Here is a 20,881-nt window from a genome sequence, read left to right on the forward strand (position 1 = left end):
TTGAACAGGATGCAAAAACGGATAGGGAGCCAGTGAAGGGTCTTGAGGAGAGGGGTAGTATGAGTAAAGCGACCCTAGCGGAAGAGGAGACGGGCAGCAGAGTTTTGAACCGACTGGAGAGGGGAGAGGTGACTAAGTGGGAGGCCAGCAAGAAGCAGATTGCAGTAGTCTAAACGAGAGGTGACAAGGGTGTGGATGAGGGTTTTGATAGAGTGCTCGGAAAGAAAGGGGCGGATTTTATGGATGTTGTAAAGAACAAAACGACAGGTCTTGGCAATCTGCTGGATATGAGCAGAGAAGGAGAGAGAAGAGTCAAAGATGACCCCAAGGTTTCGAGCTGAGGAGACAGGGAGAATGAGAGAGCCATCAACAGAAATAGAAAACGGGGGGAGCGGGGAGGTGGGTTTGGGGGGGGAAAATGAGAAGCTCGGTTTTGGTCATATTTAATTTCAGGTAGCGTTGAGACATCCAGACAGCAATGTCAGACAAGCATGCTGAAACTTTGGTTTAGATGCAAGGTGAAGGCAGTGAAACTAGGCAACCAGCTCCTCCTTCACCTGGGTTGGTGGAAAAGCAAAAAAAAAAAAAAAAAAAAAAGAGCAATATCAATTTCAGGATATAAAGGAATGGCTTTTTACACTTAGTTTTGATAACCGATCAATTTTTTTTCAACTTTATAGTTTAAGTGAGAAATTAAGTTGAAATTTACTCAATTTGCTCTCTATGTTTGGAAGAATCCTTTTCTATGCAGAGATGTTTTGCATGCCCCAATTCAGATATTTATCAAAATTAAATTCATCCTCAGTTGAGGAGGCTAAAGACATTGCAGCACTACCAACTTCTTCCTCCTACCACTCCTAAAACCCATTCATCCTAACTGATCTCACACAGAGCACCTTTCCCTTTAGTCAGCTGTTAAATCATACAGAATAATCTGGTGCTTTAGGTCTACATAAACAGCTGCCACAAGAGAGTTTTCTAATCATTGTGCCTCTTCAATTCAATGAAGCAGAAATGCCATCTGCAATTAACCATCCTTTCTGGGAGAGATGAAACATCAGGTTCTTCCACTTCAAGAATATACCCATTAAAAAGTTCAGCTTGTAATTTTTTTTTAGTCACTGTAAATGGGTGACGAAGCAACCCGCCCAATTCTGTCACCACTGACTCACTTTGTATCACTTGAGGTTGGCCATCTCAAGAAAGGATTATAGATCAAGCTAGCGCTGAATCAAGTAGGTATGCCTCAGCCTGTGGCTTGATCAATAAGGCGAAGATACTTCACAGTAGCAGGTCTTCTCAGAGGACTGCAGGCTTCATGTTCTCACAAGTGGATTGACACTGACCCATGTTGCTCGGTCCAGGACTTATGAAAAGCAGTCCACCATGCATGCACAAGTGCTTTCCCACCCATTGCAAGAATGCGGTTTCCTCAGTTGCATACGACAGCAAAAAAGTACAAATAAAATTGAGACAACTCCAAGGGAAGGTGGGAGGGACTGACAGTGGTGTAGGACGGGCGGGGCAGTGCTCCGCCCCGGGTGCACGCTGCTGGAGGGTGCCTGTCAGCTCCACTGGCTCCCTGCTCCCTCTGCCAAGGAACAGGTTACTTCCTGTCCCAGGGCAGAGGGAGCAGGGAGCCAGTGGAGCCTACAGGTACGCAACTGCTCTCTGCACCCTCCAGCAGACAAGAGTGCACTGGGGGGGGGGGGGGTGCGCAGCAGTGATCCGCCCCGGGTGGCAGCCTAGGATCGCCACTGGGGACTGAGAATATAAAGCCTGCTGTCCTTGGAGGATATCCAAAACACGTAAATATCTTTGCTTTCTCCTAGGACAAACAGGCCTATGTATTCTCACAACACTGTCTGCCTGAACCAACTGTCACATCAAGTATCCTGCTCAAGGCAGTAGTGTGACGTGAATGTGTGGACTGAAAACCTGTAAACAAACATAAGTGCTAACACAAGGGAAGAGCTAGTGACCAACATAGAGTGGTCCACTGCTATCAAAGAAGTGCAAATTCAGGACAAAGAGAATAAACCCTTGCAGGGGAAGGAGGTGGTGACGAGAAGCTTAGAAGACTAGAAACGTTGAGTGGGGGGGGGGGGGGGGGGGAGTGAGCTATCCTTTAGTTAAAAGCCAAAAATTAAAAAATTGAAGTTTTTTAAGATCTCTATATGTAACTTGAAAAAGTCGGACAAAAGTGTTAAAGTTGATGTAATATGTCTGTATGAGTCAACTTTCAGTACACTACTTGTATTGTTCAGGGAGTTTATTGTTCTGTTATCAAAGTAAATAAAGACTTCATTCAAATAAAAAAATAAAATAAAAAGACTAGAAACAGGAGAAGTATGTTCAATCCCCTTCAGAACAGGGCCCCAAGAGAGAGAAGCCTGACAACAGAAGACCTCTGATAGGCTGAGTCCGTCCAGGCCATCCCAGGAGAAAGCCTCAGAAGCCTGGAGCCCCCCGCAGTGTCCCCGACATGGAATCTGGCATGAGAATCCACCACCTGCGTGGAAACCCGTAAGGCACCCACGTTCATGGTGGAGAGGACCTCTGGTAGGCTGAGTCCGACCGGGCCATCCCCAGGAGAAAGCCTCAGAAGCCTGGACAGCCCCGCAGTGTCCCCGACATGGAATCTGACACGAGAATCCACCACCTGCGTGGAAACCCTTAAGGCACCCACGTTCAAGGTGAAGCAGCCTGCAGGGCTACACACCCAATAATAGCAAAGGATCGAAGTGAAGGAACATGTCCAGCCAACTTTGCAGCGTACAAGAAAACGGCCCACAAAGGCAATCAAGAACAAGAGATAGACACCCCGAGAAGCATCTGGGTATGGCGAGCACCCACACGGACCACATGGAGCAACCACAAGGCAAGCAGAGCTCTCCAGGTTAAACCGGGATCCAGACCGATGAACTGAAAAGAAACCAGGGACCCGAAGAAAATACCAAGATGCAATCAGGAGCCAAGAACACCCACCAATGCCTAATTCTGACCCGTCACCAGAGTCGGGCAACCCCGTTGGCTGATAATGGAACTAGGCCAAGCACAATGGTCTGAAATCAGACTAAGCCAGTCTCGGCTGTCGGGACGGAGGTCATCTGTAGGCCAAAAAGAACAGCCGGAGCCATGGGTAGGCCAAGGCCAAGGCAAGGCCACACTCAACGGGCATAGACAAAGCCAAGGCAAGGCTGTAGGGCCGTACAGACGAAAACTGGCAGGGCTCTCCGGAGCACTGCAAGGCTCCATGGTCATAGCCGGAGCTAGACCAGACCCTATGACCAAAGCCATAGCTCAACATGGCTCTATAGCAGCGTTTCCCAAACTGTGCGCCGCAGCAGATTAGAGCAGTCGCAACCCGGTAAGCATGGCGGGGGGGGGGGGGTTCCAGCTGCCCGCCCTCAGCTCCCCCACAGCCCTCAAAGTCAAGGCAGCAGCAAAAGAAGCAGGCTCGCCTTGAGCCTTCCCTTTCTTCTCAGTGTCCCGCCTTCCTCTGATGTACTTTCCTATTTCTGCAAGGGCAGAACACAGAAGGAAGGGAAGGCTCGAAGCGAACCTGCTTCTTTTGCTGCCGCCGCCGCCTTCTTCACTTTGCGGTAGAATAAGAGATTTCAAAAACGCAGGGCGGCAGGAAGAAAAGGGGGATGTTGTGGGAGAAGAGGGCAGGCAAGTGGGGCTTGGGTTTGAACTGGAACTCGGGGGGGGGGGGGGCTGGGACAAGCCGCTGGACATAGATGGGATGCAAGGAGAGAGGAGAATTGCTGGACACGGCTGGAGGGCAGGGGGGCCAGAAATGCTGGACATAGATGGAGGGAAACAAGGAAAGAGGCACAAACCTATGAACTGCTGCATCCAAGTTGTCATTCTTTTTTGTTGGTAGCATTTTTTTTTTTTTTTTTTTTTTAAATCTCACATTTTTAACCATGTTGGTTTGTGCAGCATACAGATGTACAAAGAGGAAGTATAATAATGGAATTACTTTTCACAAGTAGAATAGCAATTTGTTATAAATTGCAATCAGTGTGTTATTTGGAGGGGCTAGATAAAAAAAGTTTTGGAACCACTGCTCTATGGCCAGAACCGGAGCTAGGCAGGTCTCCACAGAAAACCAGAGCTTTAGAAGGTGCTGAGGCTGGAGCCAAACTAGACCGGAGCAACCCAAGGCTCTCCTGGCAGAGCCGGACTAGGAAAGGTTCCACGTACGAAGCCAGTGCTAGTCAATCTTTGTCCACTCCTCATGAAACTCGTAGAAGATGCACAGTCATTGTCCTTAATATACTAAAATATAATTACCTGCCAAACTGCAGTCATTAAGTTTGGGGAAGCCACAGCCCAGTTTCACGGACCTCCGACCCCATGCCACAGAAGTACGAGAAGCTGCAGGAGACAAGGACTCTCCCTGGAGTCTTCCACCTGTGAATCCACAAAAACTAAGCTCCAGAATCCATAACTGGAGCAATGAAAGAAAAAGCAGGCACCGACGGCTTGGAATTGGAAACATTTTAGACAAATTCCTAGAAGAAACTCCAGAAACTGTGAAGGCAGGCAAGAAGGAAGACAACATCCAAAGTAATTGCAGGGAAAAAAAAAACACTGAACTCTGTCAGGAGCCTAAAAACCCAGACTGATAACATGTAGGCACCAGGTAGTGTTCCAGATGGACCCAGGGACTGAGTTGCTATGGCTCTAAAAGGTAGAGCCTGGAACCAAACCTCTCATAACAGAAGCCATCCTCGTATCTTTACGCCTCCTCCCAGACCAGAACTGCCAAGAGAAGACCAGAGGAACATTAAAACAAAAACAGGCTTATTGAAAATTTATGTGGGTGAAGCACCCACCGGAATAAATCCCTATAGCCATTTACTTGCCTTTAGGGTTGCTGACCCAACAGAACCGCTTCACAGACCTTCGCCCATGGCCGCCTGGGAAGCTGCGAGCACCTGCATAACGACAGGGGTCCAAGAGCTGCCCTCCCAGGCCTCCTCTCCTGGAGGGCCTTGTTCCTGCAAGGTACTCAAAGCAGAGAAACAAGGTGAACTACCCCTACTCCCACAGCCACATAAGGCTGCAAAGCTGCCAGGTGAATGAAATCCCACAGGACCGGCAAGACGGTCACCAATCAAGGGTGCCAGAAGGCAGTCCTAAGAGTGTGTCAGTGCCTCAAACTTTATCACGTGGCACGGCAGGAACTAGGGGGCATGCAATGAAGCTGCAAAGTAGGAACCTGTGAGCAGTGGCAGGTGTTTGTCCTGGCTGTTTGACCACTGTGTCTGGATACTGCTGTGCAGTCTGACACCGGGGAGCAGCTTCTCCTTCATGGCTCACTTTGGTGGGTGCGGTGGATGTTTTCTTGGGCACGCACACCTGAGGGTCCCATCTTACGTAAGTACACAAGTATTGCCATACTTAGACAAACCAAAGGTCCATCAAGCCCAGAATCCAACAGTGGCCAAATCCACTGTTGTCCTGGACTAAGAATCCTGGCAGTTTGCATTCTCGGTCCGTTTCCTAGGAACTGTGGGGTCCCAAGACTACAGCGCCCAGTGTCCCTAAAAACCACCAGAGAATAACCTGCGGTGGGAGACTCACCCAGAGGCAAACAGGACTCTGTGGTGTGTGGAGGGCATGCCAGTGTAGGCATACATGCACAGGTGTAGGAGGGCCTGGGCAGTGCTGGATAGGGCTAACCCCAGGTGAGTGCTAGGGGTAGCGCTCAGGCCATTAAATGTTGAGTCCATTGTAGGGTGCTGTCTTCAAGCAAATGCTGGTGTATATATGAATAAAGAATTTTTTTTTATTCTGACATCACATTGGTCAATCCTACCCCTTTTTTCATTTTGATTTTTTGTGGGACTGCTTGGTTTTTTTTGTTGAAACTCCAATGCTAAGCATCCAGAAATCTGCCATTTCTCAATTCTTTAAGAACTGAGCCAATTCTTCCATACACAGGACAGGAAACTGTTTCAAAGGCAACTGTTTTAAATGATTTGGTCAAAAATTCATAGGTTTCCCCTATTAAAACCTTGATCATTCCACCACATCTATGAAACCCCATGAAACCTTTACTTGATAAAGAGATCAGTTGGACTTTTGTAAAGATGACAGTCTTGGTTGTTTAAAGGATTTTAAACCATCCCTTCCCCTTTTAAGTCAGCCATTAAATCCTGGGGTTTTTTTTTTTTTTTTAGCTTTCCCAGGCTACCATTAGCGGAGTTCTAGGATCAATGTCCTTGCTGGTCCCGTTTTTCCTCTGAACTCTCATCCTACTCTTCCCTCTGTTCTTTACTGGGCATGAATTCTTGACTGTCCATAATTTGTAGTTCCTTCCTGACATTTGCTAGACTCTAAACTGCTTAGTTCCTCCAGTGGGGTAGAGAATTATACTAAATTTTAATAAAGTAAATATTGACAGAATGACATTTAAATGTGGACAAGTATAAAGTGTTGCAAATAGGGAAACTCCTTAATACAAGTGCATAATGCTGGGTTCTCAGGAGTCACCACCCTAGTTCATAGTGTTGTGGAAATTTTTAAGTTTTCAGCCAAGTGTGCTACAGCTGCTAAAACAGAATGAGGGATTAGCCAAAAAGTAGAATGCCTCCACAGATCCCTGGTGTTTTTGCATATTGAGCACTCTGCATTTCTGGTCACCTCACCTGAAAAAGGATATGGTGCAATTAGAAAAAAAAAAATTTTCATAGAAGGTTGACAAAAGTGATGAAAGGATGAATACTTCCCTTATGAGAGGTTAATAGGTTAGTGCTTTAAAGCTTGGAGAAGAATACAATTAAATTTCTAAAAACCATAACTAGAACGATATTAAATAAAAAATGGCTGGTTGGTTAGACTGTCAAACACAAGACATTCCATGAAAGCCAACTAGCATATAAAGGTTCTATGGTTTTTCAAATGCAGCAAATAAGCTATAGAATCTTATCAAAAGATGTGATCAAAGGAAGTCCATTAAAAAAAAAAAAGTCAGTCATGCTATATACCAGGCCTGAAGTGTACCCAGTTCGTATGAATGCAGCAAAATTGACCTTGGTAACCCGTTGGAAGCGGATGACCTGCCCCCTGTGCATCTCTTAAAGCACAACAGCTATATCTATGAATGGAGAAGCTTACAGCTAAGCAGCATAACTGTATGTACGGCCTGATGGGAGTTTGGGGTTCCTTAAATAACTTTCAAAAAAAAAAAAGGTTTAGAGGTTTACCTTGCTCCTTTTCTTTTGTAATAGTTTTACTGTATCCTAGCACTGTTACTTGATACTGTGTACATTGATCTTGGTTTGTGTTGTGCTTTCTTTATGGTTTGCTTCAATAAAACAAACAAAAAAAAAAAAGATATTCCCACTTGCAATAAAGTGTATTACCTTCCAGTTACTCAGAAGCGGGGAGAGGCTTCTCAATCAGTAAATATGGTGAACATAGCCCCTCAGAGAAATGATATTGACCTACAGAATTTAACTGCATTATTAGAAGACTCTATGGTTGAAACAACTAACCGGGGGACTCTGATAGTATCCTTTGTATTTGAGCAGGACTTAAATATGATTATGAAATTATATTTCAAAAACTCCACAGTACTCTTTTGTGGTCAAAAAATATGGGTATACCCTGATGTTACAAAGGTGACCCAGCAAAGAAGAAAACAATTTTTGATCCTGAGAGAAGATGTAAAAACTTTGGGTGCAATTTTTACATTGGTTTATCCCTGTAAATGTGTGATACGTTTATTAGGTGTTAAATATGTCTTTTTTGAGCCAAGTCAGCTGAAGGTATTTCTGGACTCTAAGATTCCAACTAGCCGCCAGACTGGAACAACTGAATCAGCGAATAGAATATGACGGGATAAACATAGGACTATGCCAATTGTGGTTAAACTTGATTTTCCTTATTGAATTCTCCTTTTAGTTTTCTAAACCCACTCCCCCCAAATAATTGTTGTGGTCTAAGGAAGAGTAAGAAATATTACGATTAGATATCCATATCTTTTATTTTGTAATTGCCTTGTAACTGTTTCTCTGTATTACCTTACAAATTGATATTCATTTGTAAAATTTGAAATTCAATAAATAAAAATTAAAAAAAAACAAACAAAAAAAAGTCATGTGGATTTCGGAGGGCCATTGTTCACCATCAGAAATTAAATATGGGAATTTTTTTAAATCTGCTAGGTACTTGTGATCCAGCTAGCTACACAGTATGTTGAACTCAATGGACCTTGGCCTGAATTTACATGGCATGTTTTAATTCTAAAACAAATGTATGTTTATGAAGATTGTTTTCTACAAACCACTGAGAACTTTAGATATATGAAAAGACGAGGGTTTTGGCTAAACCGGTGTTAAGCTGAGCTCTATTAGGAGATAGCCTAAAGTCTGATGCTACACAGTTTAGTGAGAAAAAAACTCAAGCAATGGGCTTTTTACTAAGGTGCACTAAAGAAGCCCATTCCATTCCCATGGGCTTCTTTGCATTTCGCACTTTTTACTAAAGTGTGCTATGTATATATTTCATCTATAATTTGAAATGCACTTAAGACTTCAAGCTTCTCCCCAAAAAGATCGGTTTATCAACTGTATAAGGGGCAGCAGGCAATTTTGTGACACCCTAAAGTCTCCTAGTAATGGCAAAGGCAGTAATTCATTAGGTGTGAAAAAATAACACAAAGCAAATAAGCTTTTGCTAAAGGCAGGTCTTGTCAGACAAATCTGATCATCTCTGACTGGAATTGAATTGAGGGACAGTGCTAGAGATTTTAGCAAAGCCTTTGACACATTTTTACAGATGACAAACTGAGTGCCCTCGATATGAGCCCTAAAGTGACCGGCTTAGTACCTGGTTGAGTAGAACATGACAAACGGTAGTGATAAATGGATCTCATTCTGAGGAAAAGGATGTTGTCAGTGGTGTGCCACAAGTTTTGGTTCTTGGGCCTTTTTTCACTTTTTTTAAAGAAATATTGCCGATTTAATTCTTGTCTAAGTCATTTATGTATTAGTTTTATTTATAAGCAGTAAGCCACATTGAACTTCCATGGCTAATGTGGGATACAAGTGGCAGGAGCTGCCTTCTTACATGACTTCTATAGGATCCTTGTTCCAATAGTGCTGCCTGATATAAGAATTGCAGTTGATATAAATCCTTTGATCCAACTCCCTTCGCAGATAGAAAATGTAAAGTAGAACTCCTTGCACACAGGGTTTTGCCTGGTAGAATACTAAGGGATCATTTAACTAGGGGCCAAGCCTAAAAGAATTCTATGAACCTGCGAGGGGGTTTACAGAACTCTACCCCTCACCCTTAAGAATAGTCCCATAGACAGCCTGAGCCACCTTAAGAACACTAGCCCTGCCCGAGAAGAAGTGAACCAGAAGGTCTGGCTAGTACTTGAAGAAATTAGAAGACTCATGGGTTGTGTTTGGGGCAGGGCCACCCCACCAACCACACACTGTGCAGGCCTTGCTAATCTAAGGCCGGCTTATGACTGCTTTTTGAACTACAGAGGCATTTTTGTTCCTGGTCCAGCTTGTTTTTACTTATACCCCTTGGAACTATTTTTTCTCTGTCTCCTTCCGCTGGTGGATGGACATAACCCATTAGTCTGGATTGGTCTGGTACATATGACAAAAAACACTTGTTTTCACATATATCCCTTACCCAGCTATGCTATTCTACAGGCACACCCTCGCTCGATATGTCACAGAACCAAATATAACAAACTGGGCTCATGCTTTGACCAGAAGCCGAGGTAAAGAATTTGAGAGGGGTTGCCCTATCAAGCCTATTTGCATTACATGCCAATCTGGCATAAGTCTTGCACAGGCAGGATGTAGGATGCCTGGACTTTGGCAGATTTCTGTTGATTCATGTGGATTTTGGTATGATTGCTGCCCTTGCTCTGAACTAGAATGGTTTTTCTTCAGGGCAGGAAGTCAGCATAATCTGACAGGCTGGAGGCAATATCTAGTTAAAATCAATTACTAGACTGCAGTCCCCTAACTTCTGCAAAGAGGACGTTTTTTTATTCTGAGCTGGAAAATGGTACCTTTCCCAGACCCAGGAACATTTGTGTGAAGTCAGAGATTCCCTGCCAGGACAATGGCACAACATGAAGCTGCAACAAGGAACCGAGATATGATATAGCACATCAATTTCTGGGACAGTTTTCACATTTGACTGGCAAAATTAAAAAAAAATTTTTTTTTTGAGGACCTGAGTGCTGTGCATTCTCACAACTTGGTTCTGAGCTTTGGAAAAAGCATTTCCTCCCAGCAGCAGACACACACGTGACTGCTTCAATTTTGATTGTGAACAGAAAAATTTAAACCACTAAAAGGCTTTGTAAACTGAAGTGTAAGAATAAATTTACCAAAAATACTGCACTGCCATCCATTACTGTATTATGTTGCATGTTTACTGGATTTTAACACCTTGGAATGCTCAAGATTTCAGGCTGGCTAGCAACACTTTTCCTTAACCAATACCATCCAGTCCCTCGAACATGTAACTTTGCCTCCCTGTACAGTCTACCAGATGAAACTAAATTTTCACCCATTTGGACATGCCCAAAATGCTAGCAATTAAGTCAAATGATTCATACTTCTGCACCTTCCTTCTGAAGTTTGGAAAGTGCATCATATCCAGTTTTGAAGTAAAATCATAATATGATACCTGAGTACATATTTTCATCCCCATTTGTGCCTAAAGAGAACAAAATAAAGCTTAGTCAGATTCCAATACAGAGCTTTAATCTGTCTGCATAGCAGATCACTTCTGCGCTGCTTTAATGACATCTGGATTTCAACAGGTCAACCACCAGAAGCCGCTCTTCCATCAAGCAACTGTCCTCAAGTTAATCATTTAATTTAACAGATCCCAGGTTATAGTCACCCAGGTGACAGTGACTTTAAGCAACTTCTATCATGTGTCAATATGCTTTTAATGAGCAATTCTGCCTGTGATTTATGAATAACTCAGCCATTCAGATCTCAGATTGAAAAATCAAGGTACATACTGAGGGCCCAAAACATAAAGCTTACAGGGCTGGAAACTTTTGCTTTAGACTGACTGCAGCCAGTCTAAAGCAAATGTTATTTAGCACACAAAGGGATTTTCTGTGGTTCTAACGTGTGCCATTAGCAGCTACCAAAAACCCTATGCAAATGCATTACAAGGAGCTCATGAGTATTAATGAGCAATCCAGTTAATGCAGACCCTTTTTTTGCACTTCTTTGCACTGTGCAGAAATAGACAGGTCTGGAGTTATAGGGAGTAATCTGCTTGCACAGACACATACCAGGGATGAACCTGACTCTCCCCCTCCAGACCAAATGACCCCCTCTAGAACCAAAATTCCCTGGTGGTTCCGTAGAACTCCCCCCCCCCCCCCGATCCCCAGCAACCCAATGGGACCCAGGTCGGACCCCCTAGTGGCAAGCCCTGGTGGTCTAGTGGGAATCCTTTCACTTCATCCCCCAGACCCCTCCATATACTGTCAAGATTGGAGATAGGACAACCGCCTCCTCCCTGCCCAGAACAAAATGGTGCACTGGGAGGGGCTGAAGCAACATAGGACTCCAGGGCCCAATAGGTCTGGGGTCCACTGGACCACTAGGGATTTTTGGGAGGTGGGGGTAACTAGACCACCAGTGAGTTTTGAGTTATGCAGAGGGTCTGCTGGACCCCTCCTCAAGTCCCCCTCCCTTAACCCAACTCAAACTCACTGAGTCACAAACAGTGACCGATGTCCAAAGGGGAATCTGTGCATCCTAAATAGTTAAAAACAAAACAAAACAAAAAAAAAACACTTCCACTATTCCACAAATGAATCCCCTACAACATGAATATTTCTCCAATAAAATCAAGTTGACAGCAAGGGAAAAGTCCCACAAGCCAGGTCAGGTGGGATCTTAAATAAAAAAAAAAAAAAAAAAAAAAAAAACATATTTACTATAATAAAACTCACCCTCAACGTTCTGAGGACACTGACGTCAGTGAAGCCAAGTCCCTGACTTCCTTCAAAAAGGTTCGAAGGTTCGTGGTGGTGAAGCCACCAAAATCTCTCCGGGCCCCGCCCTCGAGGGCCGAGCAATGGCAGAACAACGAAGGGGTTGGCAGGGAGGGAGGCAGGGGTGGGTGGGAAATCGCTCCGGGCCCCGCCCTCGCGTCAAACGTCATGACGTTGGGGGTGGAGCAATGGCAGAACAACGAAGGGAGGGAGGGGGGTGTTGGCGATGAAAACCTTGCTAGCGCCCGTTTCATTTGCTCAGAAACGGGCCTTTTACTAGTATATATATTTTTTATTTTTTTGCCTTAAGTAGCAAAATGGGCCAGAATTTAGTTAACAGTTCTCACATCAAGGAACAAAGGGGCCCGATGCTCAAAATTCCAGTGCTAGAGGCAAGCGCAAACATCTCCGTGCAAGAACAGTGCTGAAAACTAGCCCTCCCCTACTACTACTATTTAGCATTTCTATAGCACTACAAGGCTGCGTACGCCTCCCCCCCCAATGTCCAAAGCAAAGTTTTATGCAAGCTAGTAAAGCGAAAGCATGGGGGAGGACCATGACTAACACGAGTACAAGAGCTGCGCTTACCGCAAAACTCATGTGCCAGGCAAAACATAAGCGCAAGACCACGTCAGCAAACTTCTCCCCCTCTTCCATGAAATAAGCCCCCCACACACACACACACAATTTTTTTTTTGCAGTTTAAATTCCCTATGAGGATCACAAAAACACAGGAAATAGACCTCCTCAGTCCCAGCTTTGCTTGGACTCACAGACTTCACAGGCTTATTTCTCCTTTCAAACGACAAAATCCAGCAATTTAATGCGAAAAAATGTAGAACTCCTCTCCTCAAAACCCAAAAGCTATCCCTGAACTGGCGGTGCGCTTTTAGCATTAAGGCCAGTATTAGTTTCTGCACTGTATTCTGAGCACTGCAGTGAATAATCACCTGATTCGCAGTGATCTTCAGTGCAGATGTTGGAAGGCTTTGTGTAAGCTGTGCACATTAATATGTGCACAGATTGGGCTCCTAGCACTAGCATCGGGTTTTGAGCATCTAGGCCAAGTAGTCTTAGCTACTACTCAGATAATTTTATGGCTCCTTTAGCAACTGCTTGACTGTGCTGTAAGCCTTAGAGAACAGAAGGAAACTGCTGGGGCAAACCTCAAAGTTTTTAGTTTTTTTTTTTTTTTTTTTTTTTAACTATGAAGAACCACATTAAGAAATTTGTAAAGTTTTGAAAATGAGATATCCTTACCACATTGCATGCGATATAAAATGTATAGCATATATCTACACATCTGTCCTAGCTCAATTGTCAAGCACTAGCTTTAAGGACAGAGGGGTACATGCACTAACAAAAAGGTTAAAGCCCTTCCCTTACCAGTTACTTAGCGAAACAGTAAGAAACAGGCATGCATCAAGGAAATCACATGCAAATGAGCTGCTCACTGCTAGCTCATTTGCATGTGATTTCCTTCCAAGCCAGTCAGCCAGCTGAGCATGCCCAGAGCACCAAGCGTTATGCTTGTTGCTCTGAGCATGCCAAGGACGTCCTTTATGGACGTCCACTCAAAAAAACAACAACAACAAAAAGGGCATCCCTGACGAGCAGGACGGGCTTTTCTTCAAACTCAAGGGTGCCCAAAAGGTAGCTCCTCCTCCAGGTCTCCCTCAGCCAATCATGGCGTGTTTAGCTCTCAAGGAGCTTCAGCTGGCGATGAGGAAGCTCCTACGTTCAACTTTTAAAGCAATGATTAAAATAAGTAGTACCCCCTTCACTTGGAGAAAGCTGCAACATCCAAGCACTCAACAGGGACGTCCTTTTTTGTTTTTGTGAGTGAAGGACGTCCATGTTAGGCACTTTAGAAGGACTTCCCAGACGAGCACTTGGACATTTTTTTCCCAGATTGTTGTCCTTCTCAGACGTTTTTGGAGCTCGCTATAGATGTTGTTCAGCTCTGCAAGAATTTTCCGGGGAGGTTTGCGCCGGAAAATAGCCAAAAAAAAAAAAAAAGACAGCTGTAAGGTTTGTATGTTTTTTTTTCCTTCCAATTCCCTCACAGCAGCCCCAACGAGAGGTGCTGACCTCCCGTTAGGTTTTCCACAGTAAGGGGATCAGAAAACGGTAGTGCATCACATCGCATACACAATACTAATTTGCTCATCTGCATTCCGCTTTCGTTAGCTGCTACAGTGACAGGACAATGCCCTTTTGTGCATGTCCCGGTTTACTACTTGCGCATTAAACTGGCTAAAACCAGTTTAAAAACCATGTTGCTGGCTCGTTAAGTTTAGTGCACGTGGCCCAGAGTTAAAAAAGTTTTCAAGTTCAAATCCCACTGAAGTTAAAAAGCAGTGGTGTTCCCACCTCTTTTGTGGGTCATTAACAGACATTGTATGGAAACAAAAAAGTATTATAAAATATTATAAAATAACTAAATCAGGTACTTAATGCATTGTTCTAGGGGGAGAAGTGGTTGTTACACAGGCAGCAAGGTATACCTTAGCCCAGATGCCCACCCAGCCATCCTTCATGCTAGTCTGAGTAACAGTAACCAGTCTACAACAGATCTGTCCTATAATCGACTGCACCGCCATACTCCAAACATTCACCCCTCCCAAAAACAAACACCTGTCAACATGGCTGCAGTAACTAGAATCCTCTTAGTTTTGCACCATTTAAAGTTGAGTCACCAGGTGATAGACCAGAAGGGAGGAGCTCTTTCCAACACACCACCATCTTGGGGCAAGTGCTATGCTAACCAGGTGCTTGGGATTTAAGCCCTGTCCTATGGTTCAGAAGCACTCGTTTTGTTTGGATTCTTTTTTTACAAAAGGGATACCTGTTCTTTGAAGAGGCACACAATTGGAATCAAGGCTAATAACTAGATGACAACAGGCAATAACTGATCCAACTTTATTACAAGCGATTCACCAACTGACAGAGCAGATTTTAAATATTTGGGATTGAGCTTTTCATAAAAGAAACAAGCCAGTTCAATGTAATTGAATATTCCTACAGATTACAGAACATAATTTTGAAAGCCACCCTTTTCACTGGTAGTCTATCTTGATATTTGCACACGTTGTGGACTCCTAGATCAGGAAAGGGCCACCCACGGAAACTGAAAACACTTAGCATTGAGCAGTAAAGTGCCAAGTTATCAAATGACTACCTGATCCTTGCCTGACAGGCCATCATAATTCAAAATGAGACAAGACTAGGTGGCAGGTGTGCTCTGAGAGCAGTCTTGGCAGATGAATTTCTAGAGCCTACAGGAAAGCTTGGTTTGGTACTTCCTTAAGTAGCTTCCAATCCATCATGGAGAGACTCCAACTTGATCTAACATTAAACAATTAGAAAACTGTCAAAAATATTGGAAGCCACCAACAATTAAACACCAAATGTGTTACAGGATGGGGAGTACTAGCAAAACAAAAAGCATCAGTCTGAACACTAACATTTCAAAGTATGCATTCCTCCCAAGGCTTCTAGGGACGGCTTCCTAGCCTCTGAATTCTATGTTTTCCACTTCTACTTTAAAAGCCGCCAGGGTGCTTGATACTCCAGATCTAACTTTTGTTCTGAGGGCTTTCAGCTGCAGAAATCACTGCACAAGACCCATGTTCCAGCCGATATTCTGCTTTTGCAGACAGCTCCTGGCGCCAGTACCCAAGATCCAGCTATTGCACTGGCTTCCTAAGCATAACGGCAACCCTGAAGTAAAAGCTGGACGCTCTGGATCAATAGCTAAAATCCTGCTTTTACAGGGGGGGGTGCACTTGATAAAAGCCAGGGTTGGGGAGTAGGAAAATAAAAATTAATCTGATTTAATATTGGACATAGATCCAGTTTTTAACCAGTCCCCACCTCCATATTTGTTTCCCCACTGATATTTACATTTAAGAGGCCTCAAGCTTCCACCCAAATTACCTAGCCTGTCCCAATCGAAATACGAGCATTTGTGAAGAATGCACCCAACTTTGCGGGTTTTGGGAATCTTTGTTTTAAATTTAACCTATATGACCAGGCAAATGAAAAGTAGCTTCTGCAGAGGCCTTGATGACTAGTGTTACTTGCTCACAAGATCAGTTCCTTTAGCCAATTTCACATAGGATTGCAGTTTTAGATTAGAAACATGAAACCTGATATCAAATAAGGTATAGCAAGAATCACATTTTAACCTGTTAAATTTCCCCCTATACAATTTATATTCTAGCCATGCACCCCCAATTCTGTAAAAACATAGTGAAAAACGATTGAAAGTGTATTGCACTCAATTTATAAACAAAAATAAAATTCAGAATTCACTTTAGGCCCAGCACTGGTCAGCAGAACACAAACCTAAATATTTGCTTCAACTCTGTTTACACTACATCATCTCAACCTTTAAATATATTAACAAGTCTCCCCACGATATTAGTGGCATGAACCGCGCCACTATGCTAAAAAAAAAAAGTTAAAAACTAAGACAATGTCACCACTATACCTCCAACTAAAATGTAGGGCTGAGAAGAAAATGGTGGAGCAGAACCAGCATGGGCAGGCTTTATTAAAGTTGTTTGCGCCCGCTCCCACTCCTCTTTCACGACAGAAACGTCAACTGAAACTGAAAATAAAATTGCCAGCCTACCGGGAAAAATAAATAAAGCGCTTCGGATAAGCTCATCACGATACTTTTAGGATTAATCGGTAAACCTCCACCCAGCCCTACTCATGTCTAAAACCTCCTTGGCCAAACCCGAGGACCCGGAAAGCCTGCGGTGCTCCGAAGCCGCTTGCAGCAAGGGCTGCAGCCTGGCGACTAAAAGGCTACTATATAATACTTTAAAAAAAAAGGGGGGGTGGGGAGAAAACGGCGGCGGGGATCCCTTACATACACCTTTCCAACACGGCCGCCATTTTACAGCATACAAGTTATTAAGTGTGCAAAGATGGGGGTAAAGAAGACGCATATATGTAATATATCCCTCCTCTTTCTCCCCCGCCCGCCCTAGGGTTTTACACGAGGCCGCGCTGGAGCGGGCGGGAGACTCAGAGCGCACACACACACACATACGTACTTAGGCCTTGCCACACTCAATCACAGCGCCAAACGTAGCCATGAAAAGGCGAGTCACATACCTTTGTAATACAGATGAATAAAAAAACGGATTATTACCTTATGGATACGTTTCAACGCCATCCTCCTTTGCTCTCTCTGCGTCGGTGATCACTACAGCCCGACCACCGCGGGCACGGCGGCTTCCTCCTACTCCAACTGTAGGCCTCAGACACTCCTGTTCCCCCCCTCCTTCCTCCCAGCGGCTGCTGCTTCCGTGGACGCAGACGTCGCCGGTTGGTGCACAAGCGCTTTCTCGTCCTCTCCTTTACTTTCAGCCGTCGTCGTCGCCCGTCGTCGCCCACTCGTTTACGTTAAATTTGTGCAGGCAGGAGGTGGGTAAAATGCCCGCGGCAGCAGTTGGATTGGGGGAGGGGAAGAAAGGAAGGAAAGAGGGAGGGAGGGAGAAAGGAAAAAAAAAGAGAGCGGAAAAGGACGACACCGAACAGTCAGTGGCGGCCGGCTCGAGAGGATAGGGCAGAAGCGCGCGCGTTCCTCGCCGCCAACCGCCCCGCGCTATATCACAGGCACACACAACCGAGTTTGAGCCGCCGCCGCGCGCACCCTCGCGCTCACACCGCCTTTTTAGACCTCGCTCGAACTCACTGTCTTCCACTACTTCACTCAGCAAAGCTGTGGAGTGGACATGGACACGCATGCGCTATCCGACTGCGGGACTGGGGAAGCTACGTGTGGCACTAGCTCCGCCCCTACATTTGCCACTGTTCTACACTGATAGGCTTTTTTCCGACCATCACCACCGCCCTTACACCTTTGGCCGCGGCACTCGTTCGAATAGCTCCTTCACCCAACTACAGCGATTATAATTCCCCACAAGGTTTTTCTAATAAGATCGATTAAAAAAGTGTAGAAACAAATAAATATATTACTATTAAGTAATGATCAAGGTTTTAATTCGTATCACCCTGTATCCTTCCGCAGATCTAAATCTGTCTCGCAAAGGATGACGTAGTTGCCCGAGGAGTCTGAGAGTGGGCGGGGAGGTGTTACCGGAACCAGCTGGGGATCAGGAGCGTATTAGAATACAGCGGGGGAGAGTAGTTTCTTCTTAATACTGTATTCTGTCTGTGATGGAAATAAGTCTTAACTACTGGCGCGTACGGGGGGAAGAGGGTTAAAGCGCAAAGTAGCTGCACCTGCCCGGCGCGAGGCTATATATGTGATAGAAACATCGAGAATTCGGAAGCAGAGGTTACTGACGTCACTAAAATATTGCCCAATCAGGGAAGTGGAAGTGAGTTCTGTGACCTTGCGCGAGGAGTCGAGATTCAGACCGTGGAGGTGGGGTTAGCTGTGGGCCGTTCACATTCGGCCTTGACCACGCAGATGGCGCCGGCTGGATTTGGTCCCATTCAACTCGCACCTATGTTCTTGGGGGAACGTGCGGGAACTGAATTGAGGGGTTGTAGCTGGAAGGGAAGTTTCCGGCATTAGTCCCAGCGTTATGGCGCTGCTACCTTACTGTGACTCATAAGGGCTAACGTGATATTGCATGGAGGTGGTCAGTGCGGTAGTTTCTGTCCAGAACAGGGAGAGAGATTTAGAGAGCAAGAAGTGTCATCAAGTAGCAAAATATTGTGTCTGTAGTAAACGTTAACATCTTCACGTTCCCAGACTAATGGTTCAAAGGACACGTGCTGTGCACTAAGTGACAGATTGCTGGACTGAGTTAAGTTTTCTGCTTCGTGGGTAGGCTGGAGCAGCAGGGGAAACTGTGCCTTGGAGACAGAACTGGAGTCGCTGCTTATGGGTAATAGCTAGTAGCTGAATTCAGAACCCACGATTAAGGTTCCAGAAAGAAACCTAGTGCACGGCCTTAGACTGAGGATTGTCACTACAAACGATCAAACTAAGAATGTGGGGGAGGGGAATATAACATAATGGACCCCCCCCCCCCCCCCCCCCGAAAGGTTGTGCATGAAGGACCATGGTTCCACATTCTAAACCCTGTATCCAAATGAACAGGAGGAAACTTCTGGGTCAAGAAAGGGGTCAGATGTCACAAAGTCTTTTACCAACCAATCACCTTTTGGATTGGTTGCCAAGCAGCTCAACTGCCATCACAAAGCTTTCTAATAGAACAGGGTATGCTTTTTATAGCTGAGAGCAAGGGTTCAAAATCTGCTGATATTCCTTATAACTGAAAAACCTGGGCAGTCACCTGTGTTACCCTGCACCTAGCTCGGCAAGACATGTGACTTTTCAAGTTGTGCCAGAAACACTTTGGGCAGATCATTGATGTGTTTTGACAGTCAAGCTCTCAAGCAGCCCTACCGACCCAATTTAAATGCCTGTACCCTGCAACCCAACGAAACCAAAGCTCGTAATGGACATATAATAACTCTTCCAATCTATGATTCCCTAATGTGTCTGCACACACGAACCTTATTCTACCACAACATTACTGTATTTGTTCATACTGGAATTGGTAAACACCTTTACGGTACTATGTAAGCCACATTGAGCCTGCAAATAGATGGGAAAATGTGGGATACAAATGTAACAAATAAATATAGCATACAGAAGGATCAAGGGAAACGTTTTAAGAATAGGTCTGAGAATGGTCCTTTTCCATTGAGGTGGCTCCGGGCCTGATGTAAGGGTGAGATAGATCTGTTCCCTTACATTCTTTACTTGGTCAAAATTTGGTAATTTAGTCCAGGATAGAGGAACAGGGTCCAAAACACATATGGTTGGTTTCATTGGTGATATAAATTTGCTGAGTGAACATAGAGGTCATATTTGAAAAGAGGACCAAGTAGTAATACCTGCAAATACATTAGATTGGGTTTGGGAGATCATTGGTCTTAGCGAGTGGTGAGTATTTTCAGAGTGCAGGAAACTGAGTAGGGGAGTGTTGGTCAAGAAATGGTGCCCACGAGGAAGATATCTTGGAGGCAAAGAAAGTAGAGGGCATAGGTTTACCAACAACTACTGTTTCTGTCAAGGAACAAAAGATTGAGTAGAGCGCCTTGGTTTAATTCAGAGATTTCAGGAGATCACGTGATGCACGACTAGAGGAAGGACGTCGTCGTGCAGAGCTCCCTCCCTATCTACAACTATTTAAGTCTCATTCTTTAATCGGAGGGACCCCACTTACGCAAACCATATCGCTGAGTGTGGGAAGTGTTACAGACGCTTTTGGGAAACGCGGAACGCGAATTACAGCAGCGGATGGCAGCAAAATCCGGCAAAAAGGAAGGAGCGCGAAATCGAGCGCCAGAGCAAAAGATGGCGGACGCAGCTGGTGGGGCTTCTCCGACGGTGGGCTCCGCATGGGCTGCGGAGGTGGCGGCGGAGGTCTCCTTGGTGCTTGAGGCATCCGTGGATTTAAAGCTACAAAAGATAGCAGACCAGTTACAGGGCATCGATGGTAAGCTGGATGGTATACAGTCTGAATTTGCCCAGTATAAACAACGTTTATCGGATGTAGAGGATGCGGTCCAACAACAGCAGAGCTCCGGAAAGGCCTTGCAGCAGAGGGTGGACAGACTTGAAGCAAAGCTGGAGGACCTCGAAAACAGGGCGCGGAGGAGCAACGTTCGAATGGTAGGGCTGCCAGAAACGGTCAAGGACAGCGAATTGAGATCTTTTTTGGAGTCCTGGCTTCCCAAGGCCCTTAAACTGACATCAGCAGCGGGCCCGCTGCGAGTGGAGCGTGCCCACAGGTTGGGGCCAATGCGTAAGGAGGATCCGCGCCCTAGAGTGGTGATCTTCAAAGTTTTGAATTT

General features: G+C 44.9%; 1 protein-coding gene across 1 annotated transcript in view; it reads right to left on the reverse strand.

Annotated features, from left to right (window-relative positions):
• UBE2D3 (ubiquitin conjugating enzyme E2 D3) overlaps positions 1–18,043 on the reverse strand; it is a 129,291-nt gene extending 111,248 nt beyond the window's left edge. Inside the window, exon 1 of the mRNA XM_030190758.1 lies at positions 17,190–18,043. Coding sequence (XP_030046618.1) covers positions 17,190–17,213 — 24 coding nt within the window. The 5' untranslated portion in view covers positions 17,214–18,043. The remainder of the gene's footprint in view (positions 1–17,189) is intronic.
• Between the last annotated feature and the right edge of the window lie 2,838 nt (positions 18,044–20,881).

This window comes from Microcaecilia unicolor, chromosome 2, assembly GCF_901765095.1.
Source record: "Microcaecilia unicolor chromosome 2, aMicUni1.1, whole genome shotgun sequence".
In the NCBI taxonomy this organism is placed as follows: domain Eukaryota; kingdom Metazoa; phylum Chordata; class Amphibia; order Gymnophiona; family Siphonopidae; genus Microcaecilia; species Microcaecilia unicolor.